The sequence below is a fragment of the Nothobranchius furzeri genome, chromosome 2 (genome assembly GCF_043380555.1).
Source record: "Nothobranchius furzeri strain GRZ-AD chromosome 2, NfurGRZ-RIMD1, whole genome shotgun sequence".
Taxonomy (NCBI): domain Eukaryota; kingdom Metazoa; phylum Chordata; class Actinopteri; order Cyprinodontiformes; family Nothobranchiidae; genus Nothobranchius; species Nothobranchius furzeri.
The window spans coordinates 79,520,852-79,534,065 of NC_091742.1; the positions used below are offsets into that span (position 1 = coordinate 79,520,852).

Sequence of the window (13,214 nt, forward strand, 5' to 3'; positions counted from 1 at the left end):
GTTTATATTTTGGATTTGTACTTCCAAGTTCTCACTTGGTGTCGTTCTTGTCCTGACCAGCAGGTGGCGGTAACACGTTCATTGTTCTCCGAGCGCCAACCAAAACTAAGACGAAGAAGAAATAAAGGACTGTTGGCAAAGTTAGCGTGTTGTATGAGGTGAATATTGAGTCTCTGGGTTAAACATGGATTCAGGATAGTCTCTGATGGACTTTGTCAACAAGCAAGTAGCTACTGCTAGAAAACTCATCACGAAGGTTGAAGAAGCCTCGGCCCAGTTCGAGGAAGGGCTCGGTGATCAGCGCAGACTGTCGGATTTGAGCTGGGAACCACAGAGCCGCTCACACGGAGCAGGTATGAAACACCAGCGGGACTCGTGCAGAGACTGACTGGGACAATAATTATGCCCGGGGCCCTGTCCTGTTATTATTATTTAAGGTGTGTAGAAAGCTGCTTTCTTGTGTAGATCGTCTCCAGCAAGCGGACCTCAGTTTTCTGACTGCCTTTTAGCCAGCCGTCTTTCGATTTTTACGGGCGCAACTACAAGAGAAATTACGATGTCCTCGTTATAGAGTGCCTTTCAAAATAAAAGCGCTCAAAACACATTTCAAAGTTTGTGTAAAATTGTGTCTACGATAAAACTGCGTTTTATGATTTGATCTATTTAAAAAAATACTTTTAATTAAAATAATGAACACGGTATAAACGTGTTTGTGCAAAATTGTGTGCATGATAAAACCGTGTTTTTTATGATTTTATCCATTTAAAAATACTTTAAATTAAAAGAATAAACACATTTTTCTACTTTGCAATTCTTATCCCTCCCCTCCTTTTCATCCTGATCTGGTGTGGGATTTCAAAAGAAAGTGAAAATTATTGACAATTATCACTAAATTCAATGGTTTCATACTCAAAAGCGGTCTAAATGAAGTGCAAATTTAACTATAAAGACGATTTTCACCATATTCAATGGTTTCTTTCTCAAAAACTGTCTGATTCCATAACATCATTCCACATCAGTCTTAAAGTACACACCGACTGCTAAATCCTCCCCAACTTTCATAAGGATCTGATGTGGCATTTCAAAATAAAGTGCAATCAAATATGACTTTAGAGACAATTTTCACTATATTCAATGGTTAATTTCTCAAAAACTGTCTGATTCCACAACATCATTCCTAGTGTTGTGTTGTTTATCAGTCAGTATTCAAGTCATCAATTTAAAAACAGTTTTGCAGTTACCTTAATTGCATGACTACATAGTTGTGCAGTTTATTGATAATATCGACATTCAATGATAAATTAATGAAATATTGGCTATTAAAAATGGTTGTAAGGATCAGTCCCTTTCCCAGAATGTCAAGTGTTTCCAGACGTTAGGAATTCAGCCAAAAGCTATTGCTGTTGAAAGCAAATGCCATTTTTATTCAAATAAGTTTAACCATATGAAAAAAGATATTATTTGCCAGTGCAAATGTAAACAGAAGCAGAAAGCTTAAAATTAACTGCTTTCGTTTTACTTTGTGCAAATAGAAATTAAAAGGTACAGAACCTTAAACAACTGTTTCACAGTCTTATGCAAAAACTTAAACACTTCAAGTATCCAGAAACTTTCAAATGCCGTTAAAAGTACAAAAAAGTAAACTTGTGAAAAGTGAAAACTGAAAGGCATTCCATATTAATGTACAAACAAAACTGAACAGGTAATTAAACTCGACTCAAGACAGACTGTGTAAACTGTCCTTTTATGAACATCACTTGGGAATGGTAAGATTCTTCTGCAGGAAAAGTAGCTGATTCACATGACCAGGGGTGAGACACCTTCTTTTTGCAGTGATTATATCACCTGCAGTTGAAAAAACCCTCTCAGATGCGACGCTGGTCCCAGGGACACAGAGATGTCGCTTAGCCATGCGAGCCAAAAGAGGATACTCTTTTTGATTCTCTCTCCACCAGACCAGAGGATTGTCCTGCTGTCCTGCAGGTCTCCTCGCCCTGTACCTCTTTATCTCATCTTCTGCCACCTCTGCAAGAGTTTTCTTTGCATGTCCCCTCTCCTCTCTTGGTATGTAGGCTTCCCCAAGGAGAGACTCCAAAGCACTGGATTGCTTGGGGTTATGTGCAGGGGGGTTGTTTTCCTCCTCTTGCTCCATTTCATCAACTTCATCTTGCTGCGTGAGAGAGAAGAAATACTTATATGTGTTGTTGTGCAACAATAGGCTTCGGTTTGGCTATGAATAACTTAACATAACATAAATCTGTCATTTTGATCTAAACTATCAAGTCAGACAACCACTTGGATATCAGGAAAAGTGTTCAGTCTTGGTTCTTAGAGTTGTGTATTTTTTGAAGGTTACAATAGCTTACTGCCTCGTGTATTTAAGTGTAATCTTATTATTTTTCTTTTTCTCCAAGGATATGTGCTGCTGTAGCGAATTAATTTCCCCCCTTTGTGATTAATCGGAGTATTTCTGTTATCTATGAATACCTGCCTGCTCAGGCTGAGATTAAAAATATCATAAAATATTTAAAAAATAAAAATATTAAAAAATGTGTTTCTGAATAGAGGTGTGAATCTTCACTTGTCTCCCGATTCGATTCGATTACGATCATTGGGTCGACGATTCAATTCGATTCGATATCCCGATGCATCCCGATTATTTCATATTGATTTGTTTTCATCGATAAATAGAAGATGTCAGATAATTGCTTTTTATTTTTTATTTTTTAATCAAAAATGTAATTGACACAACTAGTGTTGTCAAAAAAATCGATACCCAGATATAAATCGATACTAAAAGTGGTATCTAAATGAGATGTTCCATCCCTGTGGTATCGATATTATGGACTATTATACACAGCCTTCTTCAAGTACACCGACACGCACGACAGCCAGATGCCGTAAAGCAACCTCCGCCTCCCAGACAAACAGAAGAAGCAGACGCCGCATGGCTACATTGCAATTTCCCACGTAAGTTGTCTCCAATCCAAGTTTTGTCTGCCAAATAAATAAACAAAAACATAAACAGCGAATTTGGGAGAAGCTTCACAGCCCAACTTAATTAGCACACCAAGTCCGACACGTAGTTGAATATTCACGCTTATGTGCTTAAAGGAAAACTCCCGTTTATTGCAACCCGGACTTAATTTCTAGCATGCAGTACGTTTGTTTACTCACGCTGACAACTTTGGTGCTACTTGGATTCCCCGGGGTATTTAGATCCATCGGCGAATCCCCGTCTGCGTATATATCCATATAACGGGTGCGGACGGGCACCCATGGTGCAGCCTCGAAATAAGACATTATCTGCACCAAAACATCTTCATGTCAAAAGGTTTTGTTAGGAATCATTAACGTGATTCCCCCTGTTCGTTTGGAGCGGGTCTGGGATTTCTAGGCGTAAACAGACTAGCTGCGGCTAATCTAACCGGCGCTTTTAATGACGTCACTGCCGTGCGCCAATCTGTTTTTATTAAGATTATCGGTAGATGTACCTTTGTCCTACTGTGGAGAAATTCGTTTTCTACCTTTATTGACCAACAGAGTTGTTCAAAAGTACAGAACAAAACATATGGCATTACATCTTATGACAAAAATTCACCTTAAACAGAGTTTAAGCTGCAAAACATCACTCTGCAAATAGTGTATATATAGTGAGACAATTCATGATTTAAAGTGTTAACTTTCACCAGTTTTGTATGCACGTTTTAAAAAATGCTGATACTTGAAAGGTTTAAGCACTTTATACACTTAATTCTTAACATTTAATTTTTGTAATATAAATTGAGGAATGTTATTTTTTGAATAAACTTGTTTGATAAATGGGTGTTTTTAAATAGTATCGAAATCAAGTATCGAGTTTTTTCAAGTATCGAATCGAGTTTGAAATTTTAGTATCGTGACAACCCTAGACACAACCTGCCATCCCTCAAAAGCTCTCCATTCACAACAGTTTAGGTCAAAACATTTTAAACATTTAAGAAGATTTAACAAAGTAAAACAATCTGTTTCCTCATTCAACACCACGCCTCAGGCTGAGAAAAACATGCTTTGCAAAAACTCACAAAATCTAAAAAAGTACTGAAAACCTACAGGACACATAATGTAATAATAAAATACATAATGGGTTCATATATGAGTGTTTAATGTCTCTGAGCAGTTCTAGAGTCAAACATTTATGCCACAGTTGAAGGGTGTCAGAAATAACACCAAATGAAATGTTTGACTTAGTTTGTTATTTTATTTGAACCCAGTGGTTCATTTCTGAAGTGTTGGAGAATGAATCAAGTTCTGTTTGATGCAGAAAATAATAAAACATAAAACAAATTCTACACTTCCAATAATATTTAAGATGTGTGTTTTATTCTTTCTGATAATAACACCAGCAGAAGGCTGTGGGCTGGATTAGGATTAAATTACCCAGCTGATGGATCTCCTTCACTAACCAGCTAACTACAAACCTTTCCACTAACCTGTCCTGTGTGACCCTCACCATGTAACCCTCATGTCCATGCTGTCTCTGGAGGAGCAGATAGGAAACAAGATCTCCTGTAACCTAAAATGGACCAAAGCTTCCTCCCAGTTTCTCTTTAAACTGAATTTCACATCAGTTTATCATCATGAAACAAAATAATAAAGTGGAACAAGAACTTCTATCTTCTATTTCTCTCTCCTTTTAACTTCTCCGTGTCCCTAAATTAAAGAGACAGAAGATCACGCTGCAGCCGCCGTCATTGACCCCGCCCCCTCCCCGAGACCGGATCTCCCTACATTACAACAAGCAGTCTGACTGAGCGCTTCCAGGAGAAATAATAATTAAATTACGAAAATAATAACGTGTGTTTGGAGCATCGGTTTGGAGGAGCGTCCTCCGATCCTCTCTCTTGTGTGAGCAGACAGTGTCTCTCTCTCTCTCTCTCTCAGTCGCTGATCGAGCGAGCGGAGCGCGCCACGCGACAACCCGCTTCATTCACGGCCCAAATCCAACAACCGGTCGGGCTGATACAGTTCCGGTTCGGTCTCGGGTTACAACTCTAGCGCTCAGCCCTGCAGTACCACATTAAGGCGGAACCACTTGGTAAATGTGGAGGACGCTCACTCTGACAGATTTGGATGGTGCGCTGGTGCCGCTGTTAAAAAACAAAACTACATTCCACTATAATCGATTATGGCGTACTCTTCTACGATACAGAATCGTTTATGTCCGCATCCCGATGCATCGATTATTTGATTATTTTCCTCAGCTCTATTTCTGAACAGTAAGAAACTGCACATTTATAATTGGAATAAACACAAACAACTTCTCCCTGATAGGTAAGAGTTTAACAATTAAACATTTCAGTTAATAAACTTCTATCAACAAACTCACTAACCTAGTAACACTCAACTAAGATACAACTACTAAGTAAATATGAAAGAATAAATGAAAACTAAAATGAAAAACATACAAATAAGAATAAAACCAATAACATGTTGTGAAAACCAGGTTTAATAGGATGATTTCAGAAAAAAAGGCAAAATTAGCTTTCAACTAATTCAGATCAGACTTCACGAAAATATGTAATGTATTTGTAGTGGAGATGAGTGGTACCCAGTGGGGTCTTCCTCTGTTGTAGCCCACCCGCCTCACGGTTGTCCGTGTTGCGACTTCACAAATGCTTTGCTGCATTCCTCGGTTGTAACTAGTGGTTATTTCAAATGTGTTCTTCTATCAGTTTGAATCAGTCAGCCCATTCTCCCCTGACCTCTAGCATCAACAGGACATTTTCGCCCACAGTACTGCCGCATACTGGATGTTTTCCCTTTTCACACCATTCTTGGTAAACCCTAGAAATGGTTGTGCGTGGAAATCCTAGTAACTAAGCAGATTGTTAAATACTCAGACCGGCTCGTCTGGCGCCAACAACCATGCCATGCTTAAAATAGCTTAAATTAGGGCTGCTCGATTATGGCAAAAATCATAATCACGATTATGGTGACTGAAATTGAGATCTCGATTATTTAGGACGATTTTTCAATTTATGTTGATTTTATTTGTTTTTATTCAGTCCTACAATTGCTCAGGGCATATGGCATCAAAATGGGCTCAGCTCAGTGTAAAAATAAAAAACAACATTGAAAACTCGAAAAATGAAATTGTAAAATCTAATGAAATTTCAAAACTTGAAAAAAAAATTGTAAATTCCAACAAAAAATGGGAAATTTTAAAAATGAATTTGTAAATTCGAACTAAAATATGTAAGTGTGGAAAAGTAAATTGTAAATTAATAAATTAAGTAAATAAAAAAATATGGCTGAACTTGAAACTGCAAGCAAAAATTAAAAGATTTAAATTAAGGAGAACACACTGAAACAAGTTTCGGCTGAGTTTACCTTTCTGCTCCCCGCCTCTGCATTCAGTCCAGAGATTTATGATTACGTTCAGTTTTTTTTTTCGTTTACGAAGCTGAGCCTGATTTTACGAGGGGGCGGGCTTTGTGCTCATTGGCTACATGGAAAATAATTGACATCCAGGTGAAAGCGCCTAGATTTGACGTCATTTCCGGCCGTTCAGTGTGGCTGTTAGCGCGGCATCGGAGCGGTGTGCGCTGGCCAGCGGCGGTGTATGGCGCGATGGATGACCGACGTTCATCTGCAGTAAGTTGATTTTGTGGTCATGTACCGTTTATGAACTTCAGAGTTTTGTTTTACTTCAGCTTATTTCGCCTGATTAAGCAGCGAGTTACTCTTGTTAGCGGCTAACCATATTAACTTTAGCTAAATTTGAAAACACTAACCATCTGTGGGAGGTCACCTCCAATTTTATTAAGCTAATTTGAAATTGAATGTGCGCACATTCTCTGAGATATCTGCAATATGAAAGTCAGCCTAACCACCGAGTATGAAGCATATATACTATTTAGCACACTAACAAATTCAAGTTGTATCAAGCTTCTGATTACTTGCCCCCAATCCTTGGTCTTGAGATCCACTTTCCAGCATGTTTTAGTTGTTATCCTGCTCACTCCTGATTGCACAAATCAGAAGGTGATTAATAGAAGTCTGCAGAGCTTGATGTATGTAATTAACATGTTGCTGGGTAGTTGATTTTAAATGAAAAAAATGGTAAATGGTCTGTATTTGTGTAGCGCCTTCATAGGGTTCTACAAACCCCCAAGGCACGTCACAACACAGTCATTCACCCATTCACACACTGGTGGGGATAAGCTACGATGTAGCCACAGCTGCCCTGGGGCGTACTGACAAAGGCAAGGCTGCCAAACACAGGCGTCATCAGTCCCTCTGACCAGGGGGACTGCCAGAGATTTTTGGCCCCATGAAAAAATATCAAGTTGGGCCCCCTGGGGGCTTGTCCATTGCCGGAGCTGGGGTTCCACCCTCCCAGATTCGAAGGAAGAAAAAGATATAATATATACTTTATATTAATGTTTCAGTTTTGCTCAATTATGTGGGTCTACTTGCATTCTTATTTATTTACATATCATTTTCACCAGCTGTCTCTCATTAAACAGTAAATTTCCTTCAACAGAATTAGCAATATCACTGCTGGAAAAAGCAGGAAATGCACATGCTGAAAGGTGTTAATCTCCTTTTCCCTTTTACTCCCTTAAAATGTGTTTTTTTATTCTAAAATCTTATTTGATGATAAAATTTGAACCTGCCCAGCATCCAAAACCATCTATACATTTTTACTGATTGATATGTATAATTATCATTATGTGGAAAAACAATGTGTTTATCACCAAAAATAGCCTTTTTATATTCCTTTGTAATAGTACTGATAAAGAAGAGAGCCTTAAGTGATTCCCACAGACCCCCTTAAATGAGGCTGCTAGCTAACATGCTACATTGCTCACCTTCTGAGGTTCATTCGGTTGTGAGGGGACACCGGCTGACATATCATCAGCTGCTGATTCTGGTAGGGACAAGGACAACAACCCATTTACCATAATTAGATGGAACATAGTTCCTCTCACTGTGGATATCAGAGCTAGCTAGCTAACAGGTTGAATTTAACCACTCACCAAATTAATTCATATTAATTAGTCAAAATAAAGTAGGGACCTCTGAATAAATATCAGATAAATATAAATTTCATAAAGACTAAAAGATTGTTTGTTTAATGTCTTAAATGAGAAAAATACTGCAAAATAAAGTACTTGTGATTTTTAAACTTTATTTTTTTTATTCAACTTTGAAACTTTTTTGGGCCCCTGACAGCTGTGGGCCCTTAGAAACTTCCTAATCTTTCACCGCTTTACGGCGCCTCTGACCACCACCAGCAAGCAAGGTGGGTTATGTGTCTTGCCCAAGGACACAACAGCAGAATTATCTGGTCGGAGCCGGGATCGAACCTGCGACATTCCAAATAGGGGACAACCTGCTCTACCTCCTGAGCTACTGCTGTCCATATAAGGACCATATGGCAGGGTTTTGCACCCCTGCTTTAGATTTATGTCACAAACTTTATATTTACTTAGTCATTAATAAAGTAGCACAAATATCTAGTGAAACCTGTTTTACATGAAATAATCTTGTTGCTCACAGGAAATGTTGGAGAAGGAGGTTATGGCCAGGCTTCTTCTGAGAGTTGAAGAGGCAAGTCGTCATCCATTGGATCTTCATTTCCTGCATTTTGTCTGCAATCATGAGCTGACTTTCATCCAGTCACTTACCAACCAGATTTCCATTCCTCAAGATGTGATAATGGCCCTGTCCAACCTCAGTGAAGTGGTGGCTGCAAAACTTGAAGAAGGGACTGTACATCCAATAGGCACAGAGTTGGTTGAAGGAATTACAGGCCAACAGAAATACATGGTCAATAAAGAGTGTCTGCAGAATTTAGTAGATTTGGATCTATCGATCCCAAGCATATCAGCTGTTATGGGCATTTCGAAATCAACAGTTAAACGTGCACTACGTGAAAATGACATATCTATAAGAAGATCATACAGCAGTATTTCAGATGACCAACTGGATGATATTGTGGGATCTATTAAGATAACAGCACCAAACATTGGGTCGCGGATGCTAAAGGGAAGACTACGTGCACTTGGTCATCGCATTACATGGACAAGGATATGGGCATCGTTGAAGCGTGTAGATGCTTTAGGTGTGGCGACCAGAGCCACACTTGTTGGATGTGTGGTCAGGAGATCCTACACTGTGCAGGCGCCACTTTCCTTGGTTCATGTAGATACAAATCATAAACTCATAAGGTTAGTTTTCAACATATCAAAATTGTTCATCTTTATTGTAAGATTTCTTTGTTTTTAGCATTTCCTGTTCTGTAGGTATGGGTTTGTCATATTTGGAGGCATAGATGGCTTTTCTAGAAAGGTAAGAATGTGTTTTGGAGCATACTTGATAATAAAAGTACTGACTTTGGAATTGCATGGAAAAGTTATCTTATGTTTTCTGGTTTCTTTTAACAATATCTTCCTGTCTTTAACTTCTGTTATATGTAGATCATGTACTTGGATGCCTCAACTGACAACAAAGCATCTACTGCCCTTGGATTGTTTTTGGGATCTGTTGAGAAGAATGGACTTCCCTTGCGGTGAGACTCTCTTTCTCTCAATGCTACGCACACTGATGCATTATTTATGCATTAAGTAATTTTTGTCAACAAGGGATTTGCATTTTTCAAAACTGAAATCACCATATTTTTTTATATATATTTTAATGCCAATTGAAAAGTCCATACGGAATGGATCTGTCTATGTTAAGATAAAAGCAATAAATGCTATTTTGGTGAAGATAAAAGGAAACTCAGCACCAACAGGATGGGAAAAATAAAGATGCAAGTTTTGCATCTGCTGAGCTCATTTGGAGCTCTGTGGATTGACCACACTACATGGCAGTAGTGGTAACAGCAATACAGTAGCATCAATGTAGATCTACGTCATATATTTAGAATACCTAACAACAAAATTATAAAAACAATACTAAATGGAAAATACTTCTAATTTGTGAGGTGTGCTACTGTAAAAAAAAAATCCCCTGAAACTTTTCCATCACAATGAAAATGTCAAATTAACATTTTGTGGTAGTCAAAAATAAGTATTGAATTGTGTTTGATGGGTAAAAATGGGTGGAGCAACTACAAATATCTTTTGAGTCTTCATTGAATAAACTGTTTATATGTTGTATTGTCACTACTTTGTGTTTAGGGTTCGAGGAGATCAGGGAGTAGAAAATGTGGACATTGCAAGATATATGTTCACAGTACGTGGATGTGGAAGAGGAAGTTTCATGTCAGGAAAGAGTGTTCACAATCAGCGGTATGTTTGAATACCATACATAATCTGCGTGCTTATGTCATTGCGCCTCGAGGCAACTGTGACTACAAGGTCGCTTATCACCAGCAGTGCATGACTGTTTGCATTAGAGCTGGGCGATATGACCTAAAATTAATATCACGATATATTGAGGATAACTACAAGGTGACTCAGAGACATCTCGGGACTGATTTGGTCGCATCGAGGTTTCTTTACGAACCACGTGCATTGGGGTCATCGGCTCCTTGACATCTCTGATCCAAATGGGGGTCTCCAGAATGGGTGAGGTAGAACACAGCGAGATTGCGTCTGATGTGGTTTTTAAAAATCAACTTCATAGCTTAACGCAAACCAAATTATTTTTACAGAACGCAGCTCTCCGAGATACAGAAGTTTTGAAATCTCATTCACACATAGTCACCATACATCACATTCCATTCACTTTAGATTCATCCACTCACAGTAATGTTAATTTGTCATGTTTTAATTGTTGGTAAAATAAATTCCTACTTTTATAACCCTGTTTTCTGAATCAAAACAAAGTGTATACAATTCCTTAATAAAAGAATCCTAGAATCTTCTGATTAAAGCATAATAAAGGCCAGGCAGCGTGATATTCTATAGAGTATTACAGCTTATTGGTCATAAGTTTGATTGATTGAAACATTTTTTGAACATAAGACAATATTTAAAAAAAAAATGAAAATAGAAAAGAAACGATATACCAATAAAAATGTTTTTGTCCAAAGGGAGTAAGAAGAAGCAAGTGCTTATTCAATCCCACCAACTTGTCTCGCATTACTAATTTACTTTACAAATTACCATCTGTATCTACATACATACATATTAATATATATATATATATATATATATATATATATATATATATATATATATATATATATTAATATATACTTATACATATATATATATTAATATATACTTATACATATATATATATGCAGCTACTAATGTGAGCATTTTGCATTAACATTTTATCGTACTAGTAATGACAACAATGACAATAACATCAACAGCAAAATAATGACATCATAGTTTCCAGAACCTCAGCAAACCTCATTTTCATATCCATTATCATTTTTCTATGGTGTAAATAAGTAGAGGTAATATATCTGTTGAGCTCTTAAAGCACCCAATTTACCAAACCATATATATATATATATATATATATATATATATATATATATATATATATATATATATGTATGTATGTATGTATGTATGTATGTATGTATGTATGTATGTATCTCTCTCTCTCTCTCATTTATATATATATATATATATATATATAAATGAGAGAGAGAGAGATACATACATATATATACATACATATATATACATACATATATATATACATACATACATATATACATACATACATACATATATATATATATATATATAATATAAATGAGAGAGAGAGAGAGAGATACATATATATATATATATATATATGTATAAGAGATGGACATCTTCATAGTGTTTGTGGATATAAAGAGGAAATAACCACATAGCTCTAGTTTTCCCAGGGTATTTCACTAGGTCGGTTAATTGTTTTTCAAAAAAACTAGAATTCTCATCTTATATTTCCATTTTTCTTCCTTTCTGTCTTTGCAGCATAGAAAGACTATGGCGGGACCTGTGGATGGCAGTCACAAGCACATACTACCATATGTTGCACAGCCTTGAAGAGGAGGGTTCACTGGACCCCACTAGCTATCTACACCTTTTTGCTGCCCATTAGGTGTTCCTACCCCGACTACAGTTAGAACTGTGCAGCTTCATTCATGGATGGAATAATCATCCTCTCCGAACAGAGCAGAACCTGACACCAAACCAACTCTGGGAGATAGGGCGGGCACAAAATCCAGTCTGCTCAGCAGAACATCAACAGGTATGGATTCCCGTTATTTGTACATGTTGGCTTGATAACTTTAACATTTCTAAGATGATATCATTGTCAAAGCATGTAGCAGTCTAGTCATCTTTAAAATTTACATAAATTTCCCAAACACATGCGTAACAAGTGGATTAGTAAACAAGGTTTATATTAACCCTGGATTTAATTAAATTGTCCACAACAGATGAAACCGGTCTTTGAGTGTGACAGGAGCAGACTGAAATCATAATACTAATATTGGTTTAACTTTCTGAACAGCATGATGTTGAGCAATGTCCTGCAGTTGTTGAAGATGGGGAAGAACTTCCAGGTGTTGTGGTCCCACCTGTGACATGTCCTCTCACACAGCAGGGTCTTGAAGACCTCAGAGCCACCATCAATCCCAATGGACCATCAGATGATTATGGACGAGGACTGTACATCTCTGTTGTAAACTACGTTGAGCTTCACAGCTCACTCTAAAATGCAAAATGTCATTGCAAGGCGTAAGTTATTAAAAGGATAAATAAACATGTAGGCATATTTGAAACATCAATAAATTAACTACATACTTTGTTTCTTTTCATCTTCTAAAGAATTTTAATTAACACATTTATTAATGTTTTTCAATGAAGTTACACGAGACTGAAATCTTGAGTTTATTGAGATGAGAAACAGAAGCACCATGTTGGAACACCATGGCATTACTTACTTTTAAAGCTTGAGTGTACAGTAAAGAGCTAATATATAGAACATATTAAATGAGTAACAGAACACTGACACACATGTAGGAACAAAAGCTGCAATTCCAACTTACTCACCACAGATCACTCCTAGATCATGTGGAATTCTTTGCCACACGTAATTGCAGTAGCCATGTTTACTTTAAACTCCTCATAAGTGCATAGGTGAGCAGTTGGAAAAGTTACAGTGTGTGAACATGCACTCACAACTGGAAAGCACAATGAATGTTTAGGCATGCGCTCAAAACAGTCATGGTCAAAACAGACTGTAATCTTGAACCGCTGTCTTTC

General features: G+C 37.3%; 1 protein-coding gene across 1 annotated transcript; it reads left to right on the forward strand.

Moving 5' to 3' along the window:
* The first annotated feature begins 217 nt into the window (after window positions 1-217).
* LOC107395523 (uncharacterized) lies at window positions 218-12,756 on the forward strand. The gene is made up of 7 exons (XM_070548044.1): window positions 218-353; window positions 8,548-9,218; window positions 9,294-9,339; window positions 9,468-9,559; window positions 10,173-10,283; window positions 11,919-12,195; window positions 12,460-12,756. Exons 2-6 carry the CDS (start codon window positions 8,551-8,553, stop codon window positions 12,043-12,045), a joined length of 1,044 nt encoding a protein of 347 aa, XP_070404145.1. The 5' UTR covers window positions 218-353; window positions 8,548-8,550; the 3' UTR covers window positions 12,046-12,195; window positions 12,460-12,756.
* The last annotated feature ends 458 nt before the right edge of the window (window positions 12,757-13,214 follow it).

Excerpts from the sequence above, each read along its gene's own strand:
- LOC107395523 (XM_070548044.1), top strand. The coding sequence starts at position 8,551 with ATGTTGGAGAAGGAGGTTATGGCCAGGCTTCTTCTGAGAGTTGAAGAG. Across the intron at positions 9,560-10,172 it reads AAGAATGGACTTCCCTTGCG|GGTTCGAGGAGATCAGGGAG; the intron begins GTGAGACTCTCT and ends CTTTGTGTTTAG. Across the intron at positions 10,284-11,918 it reads AAGAGTGTTCACAATCAGCG|CATAGAAAGACTATGGCGGG; the intron begins GTATGTTTGAAT and ends CTGTCTTTGCAG.